Source organism: Podarcis vaucheri, assembly GCF_965113315.1.
Source record: "Podarcis vaucheri genome assembly, chromosome: 1".
Classification (NCBI taxonomy): Eukaryota; Metazoa; Chordata; class Lepidosauria; order Squamata; family Lacertidae; genus Podarcis; species Podarcis vaucheri.
This window is the reverse complement of record NC_138759.1, coordinates 6,857,641-6,878,505: the sequence shown is the minus strand read 5'-3', so window position 1 is coordinate 6,878,505 and position 20,865 is coordinate 6,857,641. Positions and strand designations below refer to the sequence as shown.

The window sequence follows — 20,865 nt, the reverse complement described above, 5'->3', positions numbered from 1 at the left end:
AGCCTAGAACTTGCCGATCAGAAGGTCAGCGGTTCGAATTCCCACGATGGGGTGAGCTCTCATTGCTCGGTCCCTGCTCCTGCCAACCTAGCAGTTCAAAAGCACACCAGTGCAAGTAGATAAATAGGTACCACTCCGGCGGAAAGGTAAACGGCATTTCTGTGCGCTGCTCTGGTTTGCCAGAAGCGGCTTAGTCATGCTGGCCACATGACCCGGAAGCTGTACACCGGCTCCCTCGGCCAATAAAGCGAGATGAGCGCCGCAACCCCAGAGTCAGCCATGACTGGACCTAATGGTCAGGGGTCCCTTTACCTTTTAATCTTATTTTACCCCTAATTTTTACTTCCAAGAAATTTCTCTTTATATACTACATTTTTAAAGATTTGCCTTGGGAGAGTCTTTAAACCTCTTTTGTTGACCGCTAGCATTACGCTTCCCATTTTAAAGTTCGGAATAGAGTTGTTGCTTTGGAAGACGATCATCAGGCATCCGCACAACATGACCAGTCCAACGAAGTTGATGCTGAAGTATCGATCACAGACATCCACCCTGAAGCCAGTTCTGACATCACCGCAAGCTTTGTGACTTCAGGCCGAGAGAACACAGCTTCTGAAGCCTGAAGCAAATGACCCAAGTTCCTTTCAGGGGACATTTTCTCGTGAAACCTGGTCAAGTGGTCCTGCTTGATCTCCATGGCACACCGGCCACTTTGCACATGGCAGGAGAGACGGCGGGATTCATGGAGGCAACTGTCCATTGAGTAGTGAACAGGTGACCTCAAAGAATGGGAGGGTCTGGGGATCCAAGGGGATGGAGAGGAAAGGCTTCTGCAATCTGGTGCTGCCCACATGTCCTGCACTACAACTCCCACCAGCCCCTACCAGGGGCTGAGGGGAGTTGCCAGAGGTGGGCCACCATCTGACCATTAGGACCCCTGGACCCCTGACCATTAGGTCCAGTTGTGGCCAACTCTGGGGTTGCGGCACTCATCTTGCTTTACTGGCCAAGGGAGCCGACGTTTGTCCACAGACAGTTTTTCCGGGTCATGTGGCCAGCATGACTAAGCCGCTTCTGGCGAACCAGAGCAGCGCACGGAAACGCCGTTTACCTTCCTGCCGGAGTGGTACCTATTTATCTACTTGCACTTTGTGCTTTTGAACTGCTAGGTTGGCAGGAGCAGGGACCAAGAAACGGGAGCTCACCCTGTCGCGGGGATTCGAACCGCCGACCTTCTGATCAGCAAGTCCTAGGCTCTGTGGTTTAACCCACAGCGCCACCCGCATCCCCTTTATACCTTTACGGACCAGGAAAAAAACATGTTTTTATACGTACACTGTAAGCGGCTCAGAGTGGCTGTGGAAACCACTCTGGGGGAAACTAGCTGGGCAGCAACAACAGCAACAACAATCTCTATAACTGACTAATATTCTATGGCCTGTGTTTGTGGGAGGGGGGGGGTTATAGGTTTGATTCTGTCTTATTATGTATTTTGTGTTCCCATTTTGTATTTTTACGTTGTGAAGGAGGGCAGTATACAAATGTAGTTAATAATTATAAGTGTTCTTACTACATTCCACCTTTGCTTCCATGGAGATAAAGGGTGATTTAATTAACAGATGGTGATGATCCATCATCTTAATTTGAGGGGGGTGTAATTAAGAGCTTTAGTCAAAGTAGTCACCCGAGAAATATAGTTCACGAAAACCACATACGTGTACGCCCATACTCACATGCATCTGTACACGTGTCTTCCCCCCTTGTACAGGATCGCTTTCCCCTTGTCTGCCTACCGCTAGCCCCGCCCCCAGCCCTCAAGCTCGTTCCCGCCTAGCCCTCAGCCAAAGCACGATCTGCGCTTGCGCAGCTCTCCCACCGTCGCGAGGGCCTATCCGTGAAGGGACAGCTTTTTAAGAGAGAAATAGATATATATCGGCCTCTCTTTCCTCTCGCTGACCATAGAGTCTCCGCGACTTGTTAGGACCATAGAGATAAGAAAAGGAGGACGGGGACCGTTAGCACAAAGCGAGGTCGCGAGCGGAAGCGAGGCCCCGCAGGGTGGGAGGGGCCGCGACGGCGCGCGCAGAAGCCGCGCCCCGCCCTCTCGGCGAGGCCCCGCCCCTCCTTACGCCGTTTCTCCTTCCCTTTTCCCTCGCAGCCCTTTCCTGAGGGGGCCCGGCCGTAAAGCGAGGCGCTGGCGCGAAGTGTCGCGCTCTTCCCTCGTCCGCCCTCGCGCGAGAGCGGCGGCCTGGCCTGACGGGAAACCTGCCCTCGCTTTACGGCCGCTGGATGAGGAGGAGCGGAGGAGGGGAGCGGGAGGCGCCGCGGCTGCTGCTGCTGCTGCTGAGGGGATTTTGGGGTGAGGCGGAGACGGGGCGGCGGGGAAGGAGCGGCCTGGGGGTGAGCGCGTGTGGGCGAGGGGAGCGTCTCGGGCGGGGGTCGCCTCTCTTTCTCACGCTTCTCCCCCTTCCCCTTGCCGGTCTCTTCCCGCCTCAGGACATGGCCGAGGTTCCGCCCGGGCCTAGCAGCCTCCTCGCTTCGCCGCCGGGAGACGCCGCCTCGCTCCTCCTGCCCTTTCCGGGAGCCGCCGAGGAAGAGGAGGAGGAGGAGGAGGAAGAAGAGGAAGGCGGAGGAAGAAGGCCTCGCGAGGAAGAAGAGGAGGAGGAGGAGGAGGCCGGGGATGAAGGCGCCCGGGACCGCCGCCGGCCTTGCCCGCCGCACCGGCGCAACCACCAGCTCAACGGGCTCATCTCCGGGCCGGACCTGCGGCACTTGCGCGGCCCCCTCAAGGGCAAGGTCCTGAGCGGCGGCGGCGGAGAGAAGCAGCGCCCGCCGGGCAGCAAGAGAGGCGGCGGCAGGAGCAGCCCCGGCTCCGCTGGCAAGACAATGGGACACGGGCAGCAGCAGGAGGAAGAGGGTCCGGAGCTGCCCCCCCAGCAGCAGCCTCCCTCCTCGCTCAGCAACCACCACCCCCACCCCCACCACCGGGTCCCCCGCTCCCAAGCAAGGACTGCGCAGCCCCCGGAGCAGCAGAAGCGCCCCCACGACGCTGCTTCTGCCCCCTCGGAAGGGGACAGGAATGGGCTGGCTGGAGCGGGAGGGGTGGAGGAGGAGGAAGAGGAAGAGGAAGGAGGAGGAGGCCACCAGGAGGAGGAGGAGTCCCTGCTGCTCCTGTCCAGGTCCTTGGCCTCCAACTGCAGCTTGCAGAAATGCTCCCCGGGCCCCACCACCACGGACTCTTCCTGGGGCCCCCAGCAGGTGGAGGAGGAGGAAGGGGACCTGACGATACGATACGTCCGCTATGAGTCCGAGCTGCAGATGCCCGATATCATGAGACTGATCACCAAAGATCTGTCTGAACCCTACTCCATTTACACATATAGGTATTTTATCCACAACTGGCCTCAGCTTTGCTTTTTGGTAAGTTGGGGGAGGGGGCGAGGAAGGAGGCATGGTGAAGGAAGTTGGCGTTGAGGGGTGTAGAGGAAGGGTGGCCGGTGCAGGGTTGGGGAGCGGCGGGTGGTGTGGCGGTGGTCGCAGGGGAAGCAAGTCCACATTTGGTCACTTTGCGGTTGAAATAAATGATACGCAGAACCGGCTTGGTGACCTCTGTGGCTCAGCTGATTTGGCATAGGAATGTGTAAGTCTTCGGTTTATGGAGATTTCTGTGTAACTTCAAATTTGGGGTGTGCGTGTACAAGTAAGACCCTCAACCTTCTGTGTGCATTAGTTGTCATTGACATTACTTTCCCATTTGATTTCTTTTTAGCATTCCCTCTCTCAACTTCAGCCCAGTAAAAATGAGAAATAGCCATATTAATGGTATCAATTGACAGCTGGTAGCTTTCATATCTGTAGAGAAGTTTTTAGAAACATTTTAGCCTGGATATTGTCTAGTCCCATCTTCCTTCAGACTAGCATTGATTTAAGCCCACATTACTTCTGAAAAGCAATTCAACACCTTTTAAAAGCCTCTAAAATGGATATTCTGTGTCATTACATAGTAATACATTTCCACTTGGAACTGTGCTGTGCTGAAAATCTCTTTTGCATTGTATTCAGTTCTTATTCTCCCTAATGAAATTGGAACACAGCTGTCATCTGTCATACATTGAAAATTGTGTTTCTCCTTAGTCTCTACCAAAAGATGCTATTTTTATTATTCATTTGGCTGCCTCACCTTCTTTTAGATATTATTCTGTGATGGTAGAGTACTGAGGCCTGTAGAGATTTCAGAATGCTGAAAGAAGTGATCACAGAGCTAGAAACTTGATGGTTTCTCCTTTTTTCTGTGGCGTGCCAATTTTAAATAGAAAGTTTACTTTTTCGTATCATCAAAAGTCTCATAAATATGCATGTCTGAAGTATACATTTTAGTTACTGAAACAGCAGCTGGTCCACCCATATAGATTAGGGACTGTGTGTGGAAGCTTTGGGGAATCTTCTATTGAAGGGTAACTGTTGCTTGTGATATGTTAGAGAGCACCTAATCAAGTGTTCCTACTGCATTATATATGTTAAAGAACTTGTCAATGCTAAAGGGAAATATTAGTGTCCCACCATATAGCGAAATAACAATCAGACTGGACTGCAGACTTATATGGTCAGAGCTCAGACTTGTCAGCCCCTCTTATGTTTATTTTTATGGATGCACATGCAGAAGTAGTAAATAATTTCAGGGTCAAAGCTGTGCTGTTACCAGATGATGAGAGTAGAGGTAAACTACATTCAAGGGAAAAGCAAATACTATGTCTCTAAAGACAATTATAAGTGGACATAAAATAGACTTTGTGAACTGTTTCTGGTTTTTAGATATTGTTTGTACAGGTATTTTGTTGAGCCTTTTAATATAATCCTTGGAATTTATTTCATGAGGAGTGTAATAAGATATCTCCTTATTTTTTACAAGGAAATGCCACCTATGGAATTTTATATCAGTTGATTTTAAAACGTTTATGAACTGCTAGTTAGACAGCTTTTTAAGGGCTTGTGATGTGGAGAAGAGAACACTCATGGGCAAGCATCAATTGGCTATGTAGAGAACAAAATTGGTTTGCGGGAAAAATCTTAAGGGGTGGTTCTCCATACTGGCAGCATCAGTCCAAATGCTCACCACACTTCTTGTTAGGTCTGTGAATCACACAGGCATTGTGTATCGCTGCAGCAGATTGGTTATGTGACCTCAGAAGCCACTGGCTGGGCCAGTAACAAAACTGAACACCATGTGTATAATGCTGCCTACATGCTGCATTTGGTAAAGGGACTGAGGGTGTTTGCAAGCACCTGCTTTTAAGAAAAGTGATTAAGCATTTCAACTTCAGTCAGCCAATACCTTTGTTCTACACAGCTTCTGGCACTTGTGAGGCTGGTTTCTAAACACTCATTTGCAGGGTTGATGTTCCAGAAAGCTGAACAAGAGCACCCAACAAAACTGAATTTTGGAAGGCCTTCTAGCAAGCAAACATTGCATTTATGGGTTTCAGCGGTTTATCGGTGCTAATAGATCTGTGGACATTCTAATTATCAAATACGAAATGTTCTTCCTGAAGCTTTATGGCTTCTCTTCTCTGAACATATTAAAACTAATAATGCTGCAAGATGCTTAGTCCTCCCGGATTGATTAGCCTCTAACAAAATTAATCTGTCTGTAGTCTGTGCTTGATACTTTCAACATCCCTGAAGTCAGGTTTGATTTTTATTATTTTTTTAAGCGGTAGTGTTGGAGTGAAGCACTAAGCTTCCTACAGTAATGGGACTTTCCTTGCTTAAAGTTGTAATGCTGGTGATACGCCATAGTCTCTCCCTGCTTGTGTGTTTAGAAGTCTGGTGAGCTTGGACCCTTGTGAATGTTGAACATGAATGGTAACAGAACATAAAACGAGAAATTTAAAGGTGACCTCATAAGGGCCAAATTTTTACTAGGCCAAGTTTCTAAATGGTGCTACTTGATAGTAAACTTCTGGTTTGGTTGCAGTTTGTGTTTTTATAGATTATTGTCCAGTGGCCTAGTCTAAACCTAGCGTTCAGTAATGCTTGCTCTCTTCTAGCTGTAATAGAAACATACATAGGAAACTGCCATATACTGAATGGGGCTGTTGGTCCGTCTAATTCAGTTTTGTCTACACTGACCAGTAGTGGCTCTAGGCTTTCAGACTGAGGTTTCTCCCACCCTGCCTGGAGATGTCATGAATTGAAGCTGTGACTTTCTATATCCCCTATCACTGAGCTGCAGCCCTGTCCTCTCAAAGATTCTCTCTTCTTTCCATGATTTGCTTGATTCAGATGCAAACAATGATAAATGCTAACTAGCGCTACCTCAAAACAAACCATAGAAGAAAGGAAGTATATGCACACATTTGAGAGTAGGAGAGGCAGAAAGAGAATGGAAACCTGTCACATGTTGCTGATCTCTAAACTATGGTTTGTAGATTGAACTAGTGTGGTGACTGAATGAGGCCCGTGAATAAAAGCTGGAGAAGTAAATTCTAAGCAGCTTTGGTTAAATTCTGAGCTCCAAGTGAAACACTGTTCATTTAGCTGTGTTGCTGGAACTAGAGACAGAAAGTTATTGTTTCCGGATAATAAAGTGACAACAGGAATTCAGGTATTGCTCATTGGCTTCAAAGATGAAAGACGTTAGCTTACAGCTGCTTATCTCTAGAATTTTTTGTCTTCACTATTGCAAGGCCATCAGTATGTCAGTAAGAAGTGATTTGCGGCTGAAGTTTAAGGCAGGGCTCTTTGTGCCCACTTCTTAAAATACTACCAAAGTTTTCTGCAGGTCTTGTTATCTTCATGCCTGTGACCCTAGCTTCACTTCGAAGTGGATTCTAACTTGCATACTTTCTTCATGCTTCTAACAATAATTGGCTGGGTGCCCTTTTAAGACATTAGGAACTAAGTGAGACCTGCTTTTATTCATGACTTGAGTGAAATCTTAAGAGAAAGCTGCTTGAAATGTCATCTTCTGTATGTCATAACATAGCCTGGGTGCTTCTGCTGCTGCTGCACAATGAAATCTACTCTTGCCTGCCTACCTACCAAATCTAAGACTCCATGTAACCTCTAAGGACAGAATGTAAGAGAACAGCTGTGCCAGCATGAGGGCACAAAATGCTTATGTTGTATGCCAGCGTAAGCATTTCTAAGTTCAAGCAGCTGGCTCTGTTCATCCTGCTATGCAAACGCTGTTCCCTGGCAAGAGGCGAGTAAGCCTATTGTATACTGTGTGTGTGTGTGTGTGTGCCCTTGAACTCACTACATGAATGCACACTTGTTCCAAGAGGTTTGTTAGGAAGAAAAACCGTGTCCCCATTGATCACAATGGGAGAGTTAAGTACCTGCTTAAATCCCTCCTTGTTGAACTTGATCAGAATTCAGGGTGCTTAACTGTAATTGGTTTGTGCTGCTAGCCTATAATGCTGCCTGATTCCAAGTGGTTTGGCCTGTAATGCATTATTACCCTTGGTGTCTCTTTAACAAAAGAAGATATAGCATGAACAGTCACGTAATACATTTGAGCTTCTTTGCGCAAAAATTGGTGTTCTCTTGGCATATTCAGTGACACTTCTCAGGATCTGGCAAGAGGCGAGTAAGCCTATTGTATACTGTGCAAGGTTTCAGCCTAAGGCAAGAATTTAGCATAGGTTGGGGATTTCCCCCTCCCCTGTGTTTGAGAACCTGAGAAGGTAGTTGAACTCCTCTATGCCAGATTTTATGAAGAAAACATTTTGATGTGATGGATTGAATTTTAAATCCAGTAACTTTTCCTTCTGAGTCAGAGTGCTCGGGTTGGTCTCTGCATTGTCCTGCTGCACAAGTTTTGTGGGTAGAGACTTGGATCTGAGAGGAGAGAGGTGCAGATTTAGCAAGGAATCTCCCCTTAAGGTATTCCTTGGTGGTAAATTTTACACATTCAGTATATTTTATCACATAGGTTTATGAATCTTTTCAAAGGAATTGATTTTGCAGCTTCTTTTCCTCACTCAATATTCTATGTGTGCAGGTGTGTCATAAGTGGATTAGGAAATGTACAATGAACTTCCATGAGCGCTTAAGTTATCAGTAATTAGTATTTTGTTGAAAGGATAAGAATTCTGAAACAAATTTAGTTATGGCAAGTGATCTACGTATATATCGGAAACCTTTGTGTATATTTGTGTGGAAGAGGTGGTTTGGGGAGTGTAGATTTTTCTTTCCCTTCTTCACAGTCCTTCTTTGCAGTCCTCAAACCAGTTATTCCAGAATAGCTTCTGGAGTTCTCTGACTGCAGCTTTGTTTGTGACTTCCAGTTTAGTTCATGGTTAGAGGACGGTGGCTGTATATCATTAGAACAGCTTGCTAACTTAAATAATGCTTAGATTGTGTATTCCCTTCTCAGGATTTCAAAATTATTTTCCTCAGGTGAGTAATAGGGGGTCCATTCTTACCCCGAAACATTCGCATCCAAAGGCGCTGTTTCTGCGCATGCTCGTGGGGTGAAAGCCTGCTTCTGCACATGCTCATGCAGTGGAAACCTTTCCATTACTTATGGGTTTGCCACGTGCATAACCCAAAGGATACGTATCCAGAGGTGTTTGCAACTAGAGGTACCACTGTACTGGTATCGATGCATTCTTTGAATTGCATGAGGCCTTCCTTTACATAATCTTTTAGGAGTTCTGTGTAGAATAGGAACTAGGCTGAAATCAGTTGTGTGTATCCTAAATGACAAGCAGAAACAAGCTTGCACAAGGGGACTTTCCTGTCTCTTCTGCATCCACCCAAAAGCCCCTGAGGAGAGGCCAGGCAGGAGGGTGTTCCTAAAAGGCATGGGGGGGGGACATGCTTTTGAGCAGAGATGCCTTCTGCAGATGAAGCTCGCAGACAGTCCCTCTGCCCAGTTGGGGGCAACTCCCCCAGCAGCTCTCCTTGCCCTGTCTTCCACAGTGGAGAGGGTCCTCCACCCCTCAGAGAGAGAGAGAGAGAGAGACTTCTCAGGATGGTGGGGCTTTGAGGGAACAGGAAAGTGAGCTTTCTTAAATTTGTGCTACTTAGAATCCAAGCCAGTCAATGTAACAATTTGAGAAATCATCCTCGAAATTTGCTATACTACAAAATGTGTAGTGTACGCTTTAGTTACTGGGAGATGCATCTGCCTTTATTTGTAAAGCAAATAACTTCCAGAAAGCAATCTTGCTGTAAATGTACCTATAGAATGGTGAGTTTTCTGGCACTGCATATTGCCCTCTTAATCTACAGAAATGTTCTTGGGTTGTTGTTTTTTTCAAGGCAATGGTAGGAGACGAGTGTGTAGGTGCCATCGTCTGCAAGTTGGATATGCACAAAAAGATGTTTCGCAGAGGTTATATAGCCATGTTAGCAGTGGATTCCAAATACAGAAGAAAAGGCATAGGTAAGAATAGCATTTGTGCCCTTTTTTAAATAAATAAAAATATATCTAAAAGTTGCTGATAAGTTGCTGCTTTGGGATGAAATCTTGATTACACCCTTCTTGTGTTACAAGTTATTTTTGAACGTTATTGTTTTTAGGTGAGAAAACTTGCAGTTCTCCAGCCCATCTCTACAGTCTTTGAAGTCCATAATAGGCTCCTGATAATAATCTGTTTTTCTTGTTCATTAACATTTCCATATGACTATAGTTCGTTTTTAAACAATCATAATGTACACAAAAAATGGAGAAACAGGGCATGACCTGAAAACATAAGATGCAGCAGACATGCACTAGTCTGGGTCCTGTTTAGAGTTCCATCATGGGGAGAAAAGAGAGTTGATCTTTTTTTATTTAGAATAGCTGCACCGTTGTGTTGTGGAATACCTACAGCTGTGTGGTGCATCCCATGTTCATAAAAATAATATTTAAGCCATGTTATGAAAATCATGTCTTAAGGACATACACTTAATCATGCAAATCACCGTATATGTGTGTCTGTGTTGAGGGAACAGCAAACAAAAATTAAATAAAAAGCTGAAACCGGGCCTCTGTGAGTTCACCAGCTTGCCCACCACCAGGTGATAACTTCACCTTCTCAGCAAGTTTCCTGTGTTTGTTAAATTGAGCCATCATGAATTCATTGAAGTGTGTCATGGCTGCATTTTGAAGGAAATTGCCAGTGTTGGGCACTACGGGGCCTCGTGGCTGCTACACGATAAAACCCCTAATCTATCTACCTACATTTGCTGTGAACAGATGGCATCCCTCAGGTGGCCAGATGTAGCCTGACAACTACCAGTTGCCAGCCGTTTTATGTATTCCTTAAATGAACCAAAAGCCAGGGGAGAACCCCTCCCCCCCCCTAATGCAAATGTAGGTGCCATGAATGAATGGTAAATTGGATATGAAGCAGAAACTACTCTCCCACTCCCATTTTAGAAGGAATTTGTTAGGCGTTCCTCCGCAAATACACTTCAGCTTTAGGCTTGGTTACAGAAATTGGCGGTTTCCAATTTAATCCCAGCCACCTTGTTCAGACCAGGATTCCACAAGGAGATGGGACTAGCTCCCACACTTGTCCTCTGCCTTGGCCCTCTGAGCTCTGAAGGCTTGCTTTGCGGGGAACTGGGAGAAGAAAGCTTGCCATGGCAGTTGGGAGTAAGTGAATTCACGGGCCATTGCTTCAGATCGCTGGTACGGCACACTGTTGACTGGCAGGGATCTAAAGAGTCCCTTGTGCAGACACACCAGGGTGCTTTGGTTTTCTCTGTCCACAGCAGCAGCTTATTGGACACAGCTTGGTTCCCTTATTCACTGACATAGAAACTCATTTATTATCTTTCCCCCAGAGTTCATTCTAGTTGCATCCTATTGAAGATTGGCATGCCTCTTTTATGTGCAGTGCATGCTCTCTGAGGTGGTTGCCTTGCCTTGTAAGACATCTTGGTATACTTCCTCGGTTAAAACACATCTAAACGGAAATCTGAACTACACTAAGGGAACAAATACAAAACTTGGGAGAGGGGAGGGTCCAAAGCATAACATGTTGTGAGAAGCAAAACTCTGACAATGCAGGCAATTGAAGGTTGTTGTTTTTTAATGCCAAGGCCTTAGTTGCACAACCCATGATGCCTCACACTTTTAGCCCCTTATCCTGTACCCCAGAATCTTCCCTGGCCATACAGTTCATTATAGTATTGCAGGCTAGGTGGCCCTGGCTGTTGTAACACCTTCATTATTTTAAATCTGATTTATTGTTCTGTGGTTGTTTTCCTGGAAGCTGCTTTGTCCTTCTTCTTCAGTAAAAACAAAATAAAAAAGACTTCAATAAGGCCAGTGCTTCAGATTGAATTAGGAGACAGGAAATGCCCAGCCCAATTTGATGCAGAGGGCTAAGAGGCCTTTTTATTTTGAATTAGAGAAGGTATTTTATATTGGTTGTACAGAATAGTCATAGTAATCATTAATTATGTACATTTGCTTTTATGCCATAGCCTGAACTCTAGGAGCTAATTGGTGCTGAAATAATTTGTGCCAGTGGTTTAAATTTGTTGCTTTTAATCTCTATTCCAGGTACAAACTTGGTTAAGAAAGCTATTTATGCCATGGTAGAAGGAGATTGCGATGAGGTGAGTCTTTTCTTCATTTGAAGGAAGTATGTTTTCATTCCTCGCTTCGCTAGAAGGCCATCATTTCAAATGCCATTTGCTATGTAAGCAACTCTTCTGTTAGAGCAGAATATAGAACACATTCAGAAAGATAAATTATTCTGAGAGCTTTCTGTGACTCCAGGAAATGAGTTGGTATCTGTTTGACTGTTTTAGACAGGGCAGTGGTGTCTATAAAGATTGTTTTTACAAACATCCAAAAACAGTTGGAGAAATTAACAGTTGTCCAGAGTAAGGGCACCTTAAAATGGCATTTCTGGCTTGTGTACTAAAAGTTTAAGGTGTTGTAGACTATGCAAAACTGTGACAGTTTTTACTCTTTAAAAAACCACCACATGACTAATAAGGCTTTATTACATGAAAACACATCTTGGGTATCAGCAGCTTCAGTATTCTCTGGGGCTAATGCGTTCTCTTCACAATAGTCTGGGCCCAGAAGTGGTTTTCCACCCAAACATCCCCCTTAGCAGCCACCAGGCTTTATTATAAAGTTGGTGCTATCTAGCAAGAAGAACCGATGAAGAGCATCGCTTGCACATAGCTGATGTGTTGCATTTAAAAACCTGGCAGTGAAATTTACCATGTAAAAGCATGAAATCTCTCTCGCACACATCATCTGAAAGCAATTTCCCCCCATCCTTTTGTTTATGAGCAAAGCTTTGGGAATTTTTTGTGGCACACTTTGATTACAATAATGTTGGGCCTTTGCTGGAGGAACTACATGTGACCCAGAGGGAGACACCCACCCTTAAAAGCGCAATACAGGATACCATTCCTTTTGTTGATCAGTGGGCTATCCTTTTGCTGACCTGTTTTGCTGATCTTCCTGGTTTGGTGCTGTGCCCTGCAGCCTTCCCTGCCTCCTCCCCTTGATCGGCTTGAACTCCCTTAAAACTGATTTGTCTTTTACTGCCCAAATTTAGTCCGCTGAACTAGGACCAAACCAGGTCGATGGGCGAAAAATCTGAAATTATGGCTTGGCTCAGACACCGTACCAAATCTATGGTTTATGCTAACCACTGCTCAGAGCATTCAAATGTCCCACCTATGGTTTAGAGTTTCTTTCCCATTTCCTCCCTCTTTGCTCAGCACTCCTGTCTCAAGATTTAGTGCCTTCCAGGCATACAGCAGCAGCTGTAACTTATTCAGCTTTGGCATCGCACCAAACCATAACTAATACAAACTATAGTTTGCAAACTCACATCGCATCACAGGCCACAGTTTCTAATTCCAACTCGCTGCCAAATTGCAAACCATGGCTTATCAAATCGGACATTGAGCCAAACATCCTCAGTCATCTTAAAACAGTTACTGCTTTTTAGGAGCTCTGAATAGGAACCTAATAAAATCAACCGATCAGAACTAATGTTGAAATCTTGACTTGGAAGCAGCTTGTTTTTGAAAGGGCAAACTGGTAGAAAGGCTTTCATGAACAACCACAAAAGAGAACCTTGAAGTACTTAGAATACCAATAAACAGGAATTTCAGCATTAACTCACACCTGCTGAACCAACAGAGTAAACAATGGAATGAATGCTGCTGGTTGTGCTGACTACTTGCAATGATAATTTATTGCCCTGCCTTGAAAACAAAGGTGTTGCATATGACAGCTAAAGATTCATTTGCTTCATAAATGCACAAAATTCATTTTTGAAAAAAACACCGTGGAAGTTCATAAATATCTCCCCTTACCTGTAAAAGGCCAGGAAAATAATGATAGCTATCAAAGACTGAGGTGTTTATTTCATTTTAACATAACAGTACAAATAAGCCCACTCAGGCAGAAAAAATAGCAAAATTTCATTGTGGAAATGACCATTGCTTGAGCCAAAAAAGGAAAAGAAACAAGAAATACAGAGACAATTCTAATTAAAGTGAAAACCAATGAGATACATCTTCAGCAGGAGTCAGCAAGCTTTTTCAGCAGGGGGCTGATCCACTGTCCCTCAGACCGTGTGGGGGGCCAGACTATATTTTTTTTTTGGGGGGGTGAATAAATTCCTAAACCCCACAAATAACCCAGAGATACATTTTAAATAAAAGGACACATTCTACTTATGTAAAATCATGCTGATTCCTGGACCGTCCGCGAGCTGGATTGAGGAGGCGATTGGGCTGGATTCGGCCCCCGGGCCTTAGTTTGCCTACCCATGATCTTCAGCTTTAAAATGATAGCCTTGCTACGTATTACTGAGGGGGTCAATGTTGTCCTAGTTGTTGCCCCATTTCTCTTTTCTTCTCTGAACCCCCATTGCTTTTCTCATAGAATTGTAGAGTTGGAAGGGATCCCGATGGCCATCTAGCCAAACCCCCTGCAATGCAGAAATCGCAACTAAATCATGTATTATATATGGCCATCCAACCTCTGCTTAAAAATCTCCAAGGAAGAAGAGTCCACCACATCTTCTGGAAATCTGTTCCACTATTGAACAGCTTTTACTGCCAGAAAGTTCTTCCTGATATTTAGTCGGAATCTCCTTGTAACTTGAATCCATGGGTTCAGGTCCTGCCATCTGGAACAAGAGAAAACCAGCTTGTGCCATCTTCCATATTTGAAAATAGCTATCCTATCTCCTCCCAGCCTCCTATTACCCAGGCTAAACATACCCAACTCCCTCCGCCGTTCCTCATAAGGCTTGGTTTCCAGACCCTTGATCATCTTAGTGGCTGTCTTCTGCACACATTCCAGCTTGGCAACATCCTTTTTAATTAGTCTCCAGCATCCTTTCCCCGAATCTGGTGCTGTTTTGAATTGAACTATTCCTTGAAGAGCTTGAAGTTCCCGAACAATTGGATTATTCGGATTTATAAATTCCAGTTTGCATTTATAGTAGATTTTCTCTCTCCTGATGCAGAAAGTTAGAAGGCTGAAACAGGAGCATTCAGTGTGAATCCCCTTTGTTTCAGGTCTATTGACCGTAATAAACTGATTATGACGATGCGTCCTCTTACCTTGCCATATATTTAATTCTGATGCATTTGGGCCTGAGCCATTCATGTGTGTACATTTCTCACTACTCAGCAGCTTTAGTCTGAACTAAACAATGTGTGCTGAAAAGTACAGTGGTGCCTCGCAAGACGAAAAGAATCCGTTCTGTGATTCTCTTCGTCTAGTGGTTTTTTCGTCTTGCGAAGCAAGCCCATTGACGGATTAGCGCTATTAGCGTCTTTTAGCGGCTTATCGGATCAGCTGATAAGCGGCTTAGAAAAAGGGGGGGAGGAAAAAAAACCTGCAGGAACTCGCAAGACATTTTCGTCTTGCGAAGCAAGCCTATAGGAGATTCGTTTTGCGAAGCACCTCCAAAATGGAAAACTCTTTCGTCTAGCGAGTTTTCCGTCTTGCGAGGCATCCTTCTTGCGGGGCACCACTGTATTGTATTTTGATGTCACAAGTAATAAAAGTTCTCTCTGCAGTGATGGATCTACAGTGGTACCTTGGGTTACATATGTTTCAGGTTACATACGCTTCAGGTTACAGACTCCGCTAACCCAGAAATAGTACCTCGGGTTAAGAACTTTGCGTCAGGATGAGAACATAAATCGTGCTGCAGCAGCGCGGCGGCAGCAGGAGGCCCCATTAGCGAAAGTGGTGCTTCAGGTTAAGAACAGTTTCAGGTTAAGAACGGACCTTCGGAATGAATTAAGTACTTAACCCGAGGTACCACTGTATTACTATTTCATGCATGTGTATGGTCACTTTACGTAGCAGTTACTGAATAATTCACACACACACACACCCCAAAAGAGAGAGAGAGAGAGAGAGAGAGAGAGTTTCAGCATTTAACATACATTCAAAACATAATTTCGTCTTTTCTCATTTTGGTTGGCTTGCCACTCCTTTTTCCACGGAGTTGTTCTCCCCTTCTGCACCCTATCTTCTCACTATCAAATCATAACCATAATATTATAATCTAATGCAGTTAAAAAGGTAAAGGTACCCCTGCCCGTACAGGCCAGTCGTGTCCGACTCTAGGGTTGTGCGCCCATCTCACTTAAGAGGCCGGGGGCCAGCGCTGTCCGGAGACACTTCCGGGTCACGTGGCCAGCGTGACAAAGCTGCTCCGGCGAGCCGGCACCAGCGCAGCACACGGAAACGCCGTTTACCTTCCTGCTATAAAGCGGTACCTATTTATCTACAGTGGTGCCTCGCAAGACGAAAATAATTCGTTCCGCGAGTCTTTTCGTCTTGCGGTGTTTTTCGTCTTGCGAAGCACGGTCCGCCGCAACTGCGCCTCTTCAAGCGGCTTTAAGAAAAAAGCGCAAGACGTTTTCGTCTTGCAAAGCAAGCCCATAGGGAAATTCGTCTAGCAAAGCAACGCAAAACCGAAAAACCCTTTTGTCTAGCGAGTTTTCCGTCTTGCGAGGCATTAGTCTTGCGGGGCACCACTGTACTTGCACTTAGGGGTGCTTTCGAACTGCTAGGTGGGCAGGAGCTGGGACCGAAAGACGGGAGCTCACCCCGCCGCGGGGATTCGAAACCGCCGACCATACGATCGGCAAGTCCTAGGCACTGAGGTTTTACCCACAGCGCCACCCGCGTCCTCTGTAATGCAGTTACAGAGTAATTAATACATACTTGTGGGCAATGCAGTGTTGGACTATCACAGTGGTGTGGCAGAGCCCAGGCTTCTGTGGCCTATTGAATGTCTGAGCACAGCCAGTGTCTTAAAATAGCACTGGTGGAAGTGAATGCTGCCTGTGTAGTTAGAAAAGCAAATACTTCTAGAGAGAATGTTAGTGGAGTTTGTTTGGTTATGTCTCTTTCCATCCTTAGAGTTCAGGGTGGACATAGTGTTGTTAATCACAAAATCTGTTGCAACTTGAAACTTCAGCTCCCTCATTCCTGGCCACCCCAACTCAACGTATATAAATTGGCTTTATGGGTATTTTGGGAGGCAACTGTGATCTGTGGTTTTCCACTCGTGACGGTGCTGATGGACGTGAAGCAGCTTCATTTGTGGATATGCTTCACTTGCAATAGGTAGCAATAGCTGCATACATTTGGAGGAAGAGGAGGCATTGAATTAGGGTATTGGGGAAATAGGAAACTTCCTAGGTGGGGCAGTGAAGCGGTAGGGCTGTGAACTACCCATGTGGCAGTGTATAGCAAGAAGGGGCAGAGGTGCATACAAGAAGCATTATGCTCTCGTTGATGCTGATTATCATCATTATGTGCATGCTTCAAAGGCAAGAGTCTCCAAATGCAGCTGTCAGAGGAAACCATAAAACTTTAATCAGCCAAACCACCTACCCCTGTACAAAGTGGCCTAGAGGACCGTCTCTGAATTGCACTATGCTTCAGAGTCTCCAGAAAAGAGTAAAATGACTCCCAGCTTCAGACTGCCTCTGAAGCTCAGTCTCCACTTCGGAGCCTCTCAGGATGCTGAAGGGTTTCGGAGAGGGAGGTAATTGGGAATAACAGTGTCTCCACCCCCCATCGTTCTGCCCGGACGCTGAGGTCCAGTGCCGAGGGCCTTCTGGCGGTTCCCTCACTGCGAGAAGCAAAGCTACAGGGAACAAGGCAGAGGGCCTTCTTGGTGGTGGCGCCCGCCCTGTGGAATGCCCTCCCATCAGATGTCAAAGAGATAAACAACTACCTGATATTTAGAAAACATCTGAAGGCAGCCCTCTTCAGGGAAGTTTTTAATGTTTGACATTTTGATGTGTCTTTGTTGGAAGCCGCCCAGAGTGGCTGGGGAAACCCAGCCAGATGAGCAGGGTACAAATAATAATAATAATAATAATAATAATAATAATAATAATAATAATAATAATAATAATAAATTTATTATTTGTACGCCGCCCATCTGGCTGGGTTTCCCCAGCCACTCTGGGCGGCTTCCATAGAAACAAAAAATATAGTAAAGTATCACAGATTAAAAGCTAAAATAATAATAAATTATTATTATTATTATTATTATTATTATTATTATTATTATTATTATTACAGCTGCCTCTAAGATCTGGTAAAGGTGAGCAGTAGAATAGAACTGGGATGGCCAGTTAACTGTTGGCAGGCTAAATCAGGGCTCTAGTGTCTCTTAAGAAACTTCAATCAAGATGTGGTGTAACTTTAGCTTTCGGTTCCTCTTATAAGAAAAAACATGTCTCAAGTGTATTGTACGTTTTAAAGTAATGATATGACAAATGTCATACATAAAACAAATGTTTGTATTACACAGAGAGAGACGTACCTACTTACATACACAGTGTGTGCTCAGAAAGATAAAGCGTGTTGCTGCCTTATGTACTTTCACTGTGAGGGCTACAGCCAATTTCCCTTCTTGAGAGGGTCTTTCAGAGGCATATTCAATCATCGTTTTCCGTTACCCTCCATGGTCTTGGGCAGCCCTCATCTAGGTAACGCCACCTTAGCTATATAATGTCTGACCATCTGAGAGATGGTTAGATTGTCCTGGCACCAGGTTGCCATTAGGAGAACATAGAATATGTCCTTCGGCATTTTAGAGAACCGGTTGTATGGATTCATGTACACACATAAGTTATCTGTTGCATATCTTGGCTCTATGAAACGCCTTTTCTCAGATCAACAGTCCCAGATTTAGCTTGCTATGTTCACATCCTGTCAATGGAAGAACAGGTTATCAGTGAGAATGTATCACCATTTGAAATTGTGGTTGTTGGTTTGTTTTTGGTTTGTTTTAAAATAACATCTTGGTCCATCCTTATGCCACAGGAGCTCAAGAAATGAAATGTGTGCCCCCCCCCCTTTTTCCGTCTTCTTGCAAAACTGTGAGGGAATTGTTAGGCTGAGGATATGACTCAGCCAAGATCCCCTGAAGTGCTTCATGACTGAGTGGAGATATGAACCCACATCTTTCTAGTCAGTCAATACTCTGAATTGTTGTAGTTGCAAACCTTGGTCCTCCTTTGTAAATGCATTAGTTGTTTTTTTTAAAAAAAACCCAAAAACACCCACATGCTGGACAGGTGATTTAAACATGCATATTTGAATCAGCAAATTTATTCCTTGGCCAGTTCTGGGGGTTTCTATAGTGATATTCTACGGGACTACAGATAATTTGAAGCTGAAATACAAGAATCTGACTGCTGCTTAAATATATATCAATCTGATGAACCTCGGAGTTTCAGAAAAATGCAGTATCGCTTGAAAATTTTGTCATCTTCTTTTGCAGGTTGTCTTGGAGACCGAGATCACAAACAAGTCCGCGTTGAAACTTTATGAAAACCTTGGCTTTGTTCGAGACAAGAGGCTGTTCAGATACTATTTAAATGGAGTTGATGCACTGCGTCTTAAACTGTGGCTGCGTTGATAGGAGGCCATCCTTGCGCCCAGGACTCCTCTCCCCAACCAGCCGGGCAGCGGCGTCCTTTGCATGCAATGCAATTTGTGTGAAATTGCTTTGCAGGTGGACATAATAACTTCCATGCAGCTCTTCTCTGTGAGTGTCTCATCGAACGTCGCACCTAAATCGTTGCACTGTGTGGCATGGCACGTCTTGTTCTGAATTCGCAACAGGTTGTTTCAGACTTCAGATCCTCTTGGTAACCAGGAATATGTGCCAGTAGGTAGCCAAGATCCCTGTTCATTTGCAAGTCTACTGACTCCTGATATATAAGATGGTGAACATTTTATCCAAGAACCTGTGTAATGTGGAACACAACTTTTTTTCCCCCCGGTTCCAGAGAGAGAGAAAAAGATAAGCCAATGTAGATTGTAAAAAGAAAATAAAAAAAAATACTATAAGTATACTAACATTTCATACAAAACTCACCATAGGTTTTTTTTTTCTCTGGGGAAAATAAAAACTGCTTCAACTTTAGGTTTTATTTTTCAATATTGAACTTTTCATTCTTAAATATTGGTACCTCAGTGATTAGTGGATGAAAAAATGTATTGTAGGGTGGGGTGTGTGTTACATCGAGTAACGGTGACAATAAAATTGCGTCTGCCAGTGCCTGTATAGATAGTATATTTGTCTCCACCGCTGACTTTTGAGTGCATGCTTTTCTTTTCTTGATTCCCTCCCACCCTTTTTTTTTTGGTCTTTGCAAGAACAGATTTTATTTAAACTCTGGATTTGATAATAAATTATTTCATTTATGATTTGGAAACTTCTCCCAGGTGAGGGCTTAAAAAGCCCGTCTCTTACAGCAAGAAGTGTAAGCTATTTTTTTTTTGAGTGGCTGCTAAAAGGGAGTCTGATGCACTTTTTCCTTTAAAGAGAGTGAGGGATTTTTTATATATATAAAAAAACAAAACCACAAAGCAGTAAATTAATGTAGATTGGATCAATTTTTGTTTAATCAAAATTATCACTAGAATAGCGAAAGAGGCATTATTTTAAAGCAGTTGGAAGAACGTAATTTTGATTTGGGTTCACATTGCTTTGCTTCCATGTTCTTAAAAATGTTTCAGTTCTCAGTTCTTGGTCTTGGAAATAAATTTCAAGTTGCACCCTACCCATCTTTAAGCTGCATTCGCTTTCTCTCCTTTTTTTTCCCTTTTAACAAAAGCCAAAACTCTTGCAGTTTTAATTTTCTTCGGATTAATTTGGCAGAGAGGTGTTCAAAGGTTTGATACAAACCCGACCCCCTTTTCAGAATGGGCTACATCGGCTTGTTAAAACCAGTATCCTTTTTCAGCAGCGGCACAGTGTGTACTTCTGTCTGTCAGTGCAATATGTAAAGCAAATAATTTCTTTTTGGCAGTTCGGCAATGACAGCGTTGGTATATATATTATATACAATATATATATATATATAAGCAAAACATTAAAATGACCCTAGATGACTCGTGGAAAAATAAATCGTTTCCTTATATCGGAAGGAAAATCTTCAGAATTCAACTTTGCCTTACTATGTTGTTTGTTAAGGATTCAACCTGTCTTAAACAACAACAACAACAGCAATGGTTTGAGTTAACTGTACATTTGAGAGTACCTGATTTCCAGTCACCCTTTGGAGAAGGACAACCCATTCTGGACAGCTTAGTAAGTTTAAAGGAAGGCCACCCCTATTTTGCACAGACTGAGCATCTTCCCCACTATGTATAAGTTGTGAATTGTATTTGGGAAAAATAAAGGATTTTAATTTAAAACTGGCACTTCTCTCTGGACACAATTTGTGTGGCTCACCTCTCCCTCCACCGTGGCCCCCCAATCTGAATCAGGCCTTCTCTCTTTATCAACTCGAGTGAGTGCCCTGCTAGCAGGACTCACCATGTTTGCAGCAGCAGATAATGTCCTGTTGAGCATCCACCAGGCATCTGTTTCCTACCAGGGT

The 20,865-nt window shown here is 44.4% G+C and overlaps 1 protein-coding gene across 2 annotated transcripts; it reads left to right on the top strand.

The window, feature by feature from the left end:
- The first annotated feature begins 330 nt into the window (after window positions 1–330).
- NAA30 (N-alpha-acetyltransferase 30, NatC catalytic subunit) lies at window positions 331–20,683 on the top strand. 2 transcript variants are annotated; one of them, XM_082218861.1, is made up of 5 exons: window positions 331–771; window positions 2,494–3,417; window positions 9,268–9,391; window positions 11,504–11,559; window positions 18,756–20,683. In XM_082218861.1, exons 2-5 carry the CDS (start codon window positions 2,497–2,499, stop codon window positions 18,891–18,893), a joined length of 1,239 nt encoding a protein of 412 aa, XP_082074987.1. In that variant the 5' UTR covers window positions 331–771; window positions 2,494–2,496; the 3' UTR covers window positions 18,894–20,683. The 2 variants fall into 2 exon arrangements, with proteins under 2 accessions (XP_082074987.1, XP_082074986.1); XM_082218860.1 differs by lacking the exon at window positions 331–771 and adding an exon at window positions 2,188–2,356.
- The last annotated feature ends 182 nt before the right edge of the window (window positions 20,684–20,865 follow it).

What these genes read in the sequence shown, in the direction of transcription:
- NAA30 (XM_082218861.1), top strand. Translation starts at nt 2,497, where the DNA reads ATGGCCGAGGTTCCGCCCGGGCCTAGCAGCCTCCTCGCTTCGCCGCCG. An exon ending in ATACAGAAGAAAAGGCATAG is followed by an intron (nt 9,392 to 11,503) that starts GTAAGAATAGCA and finishes TCTCTATTCCAG; the next exon opens with GTACAAACTTGGTTAAGAAA. An exon ending in TAGAAGGAGATTGCGATGAG is followed by an intron (nt 11,560 to 18,755) that starts GTGAGTCTTTTC and finishes CTTCTTTTGCAG; the next exon opens with GTTGTCTTGGAGACCGAGAT.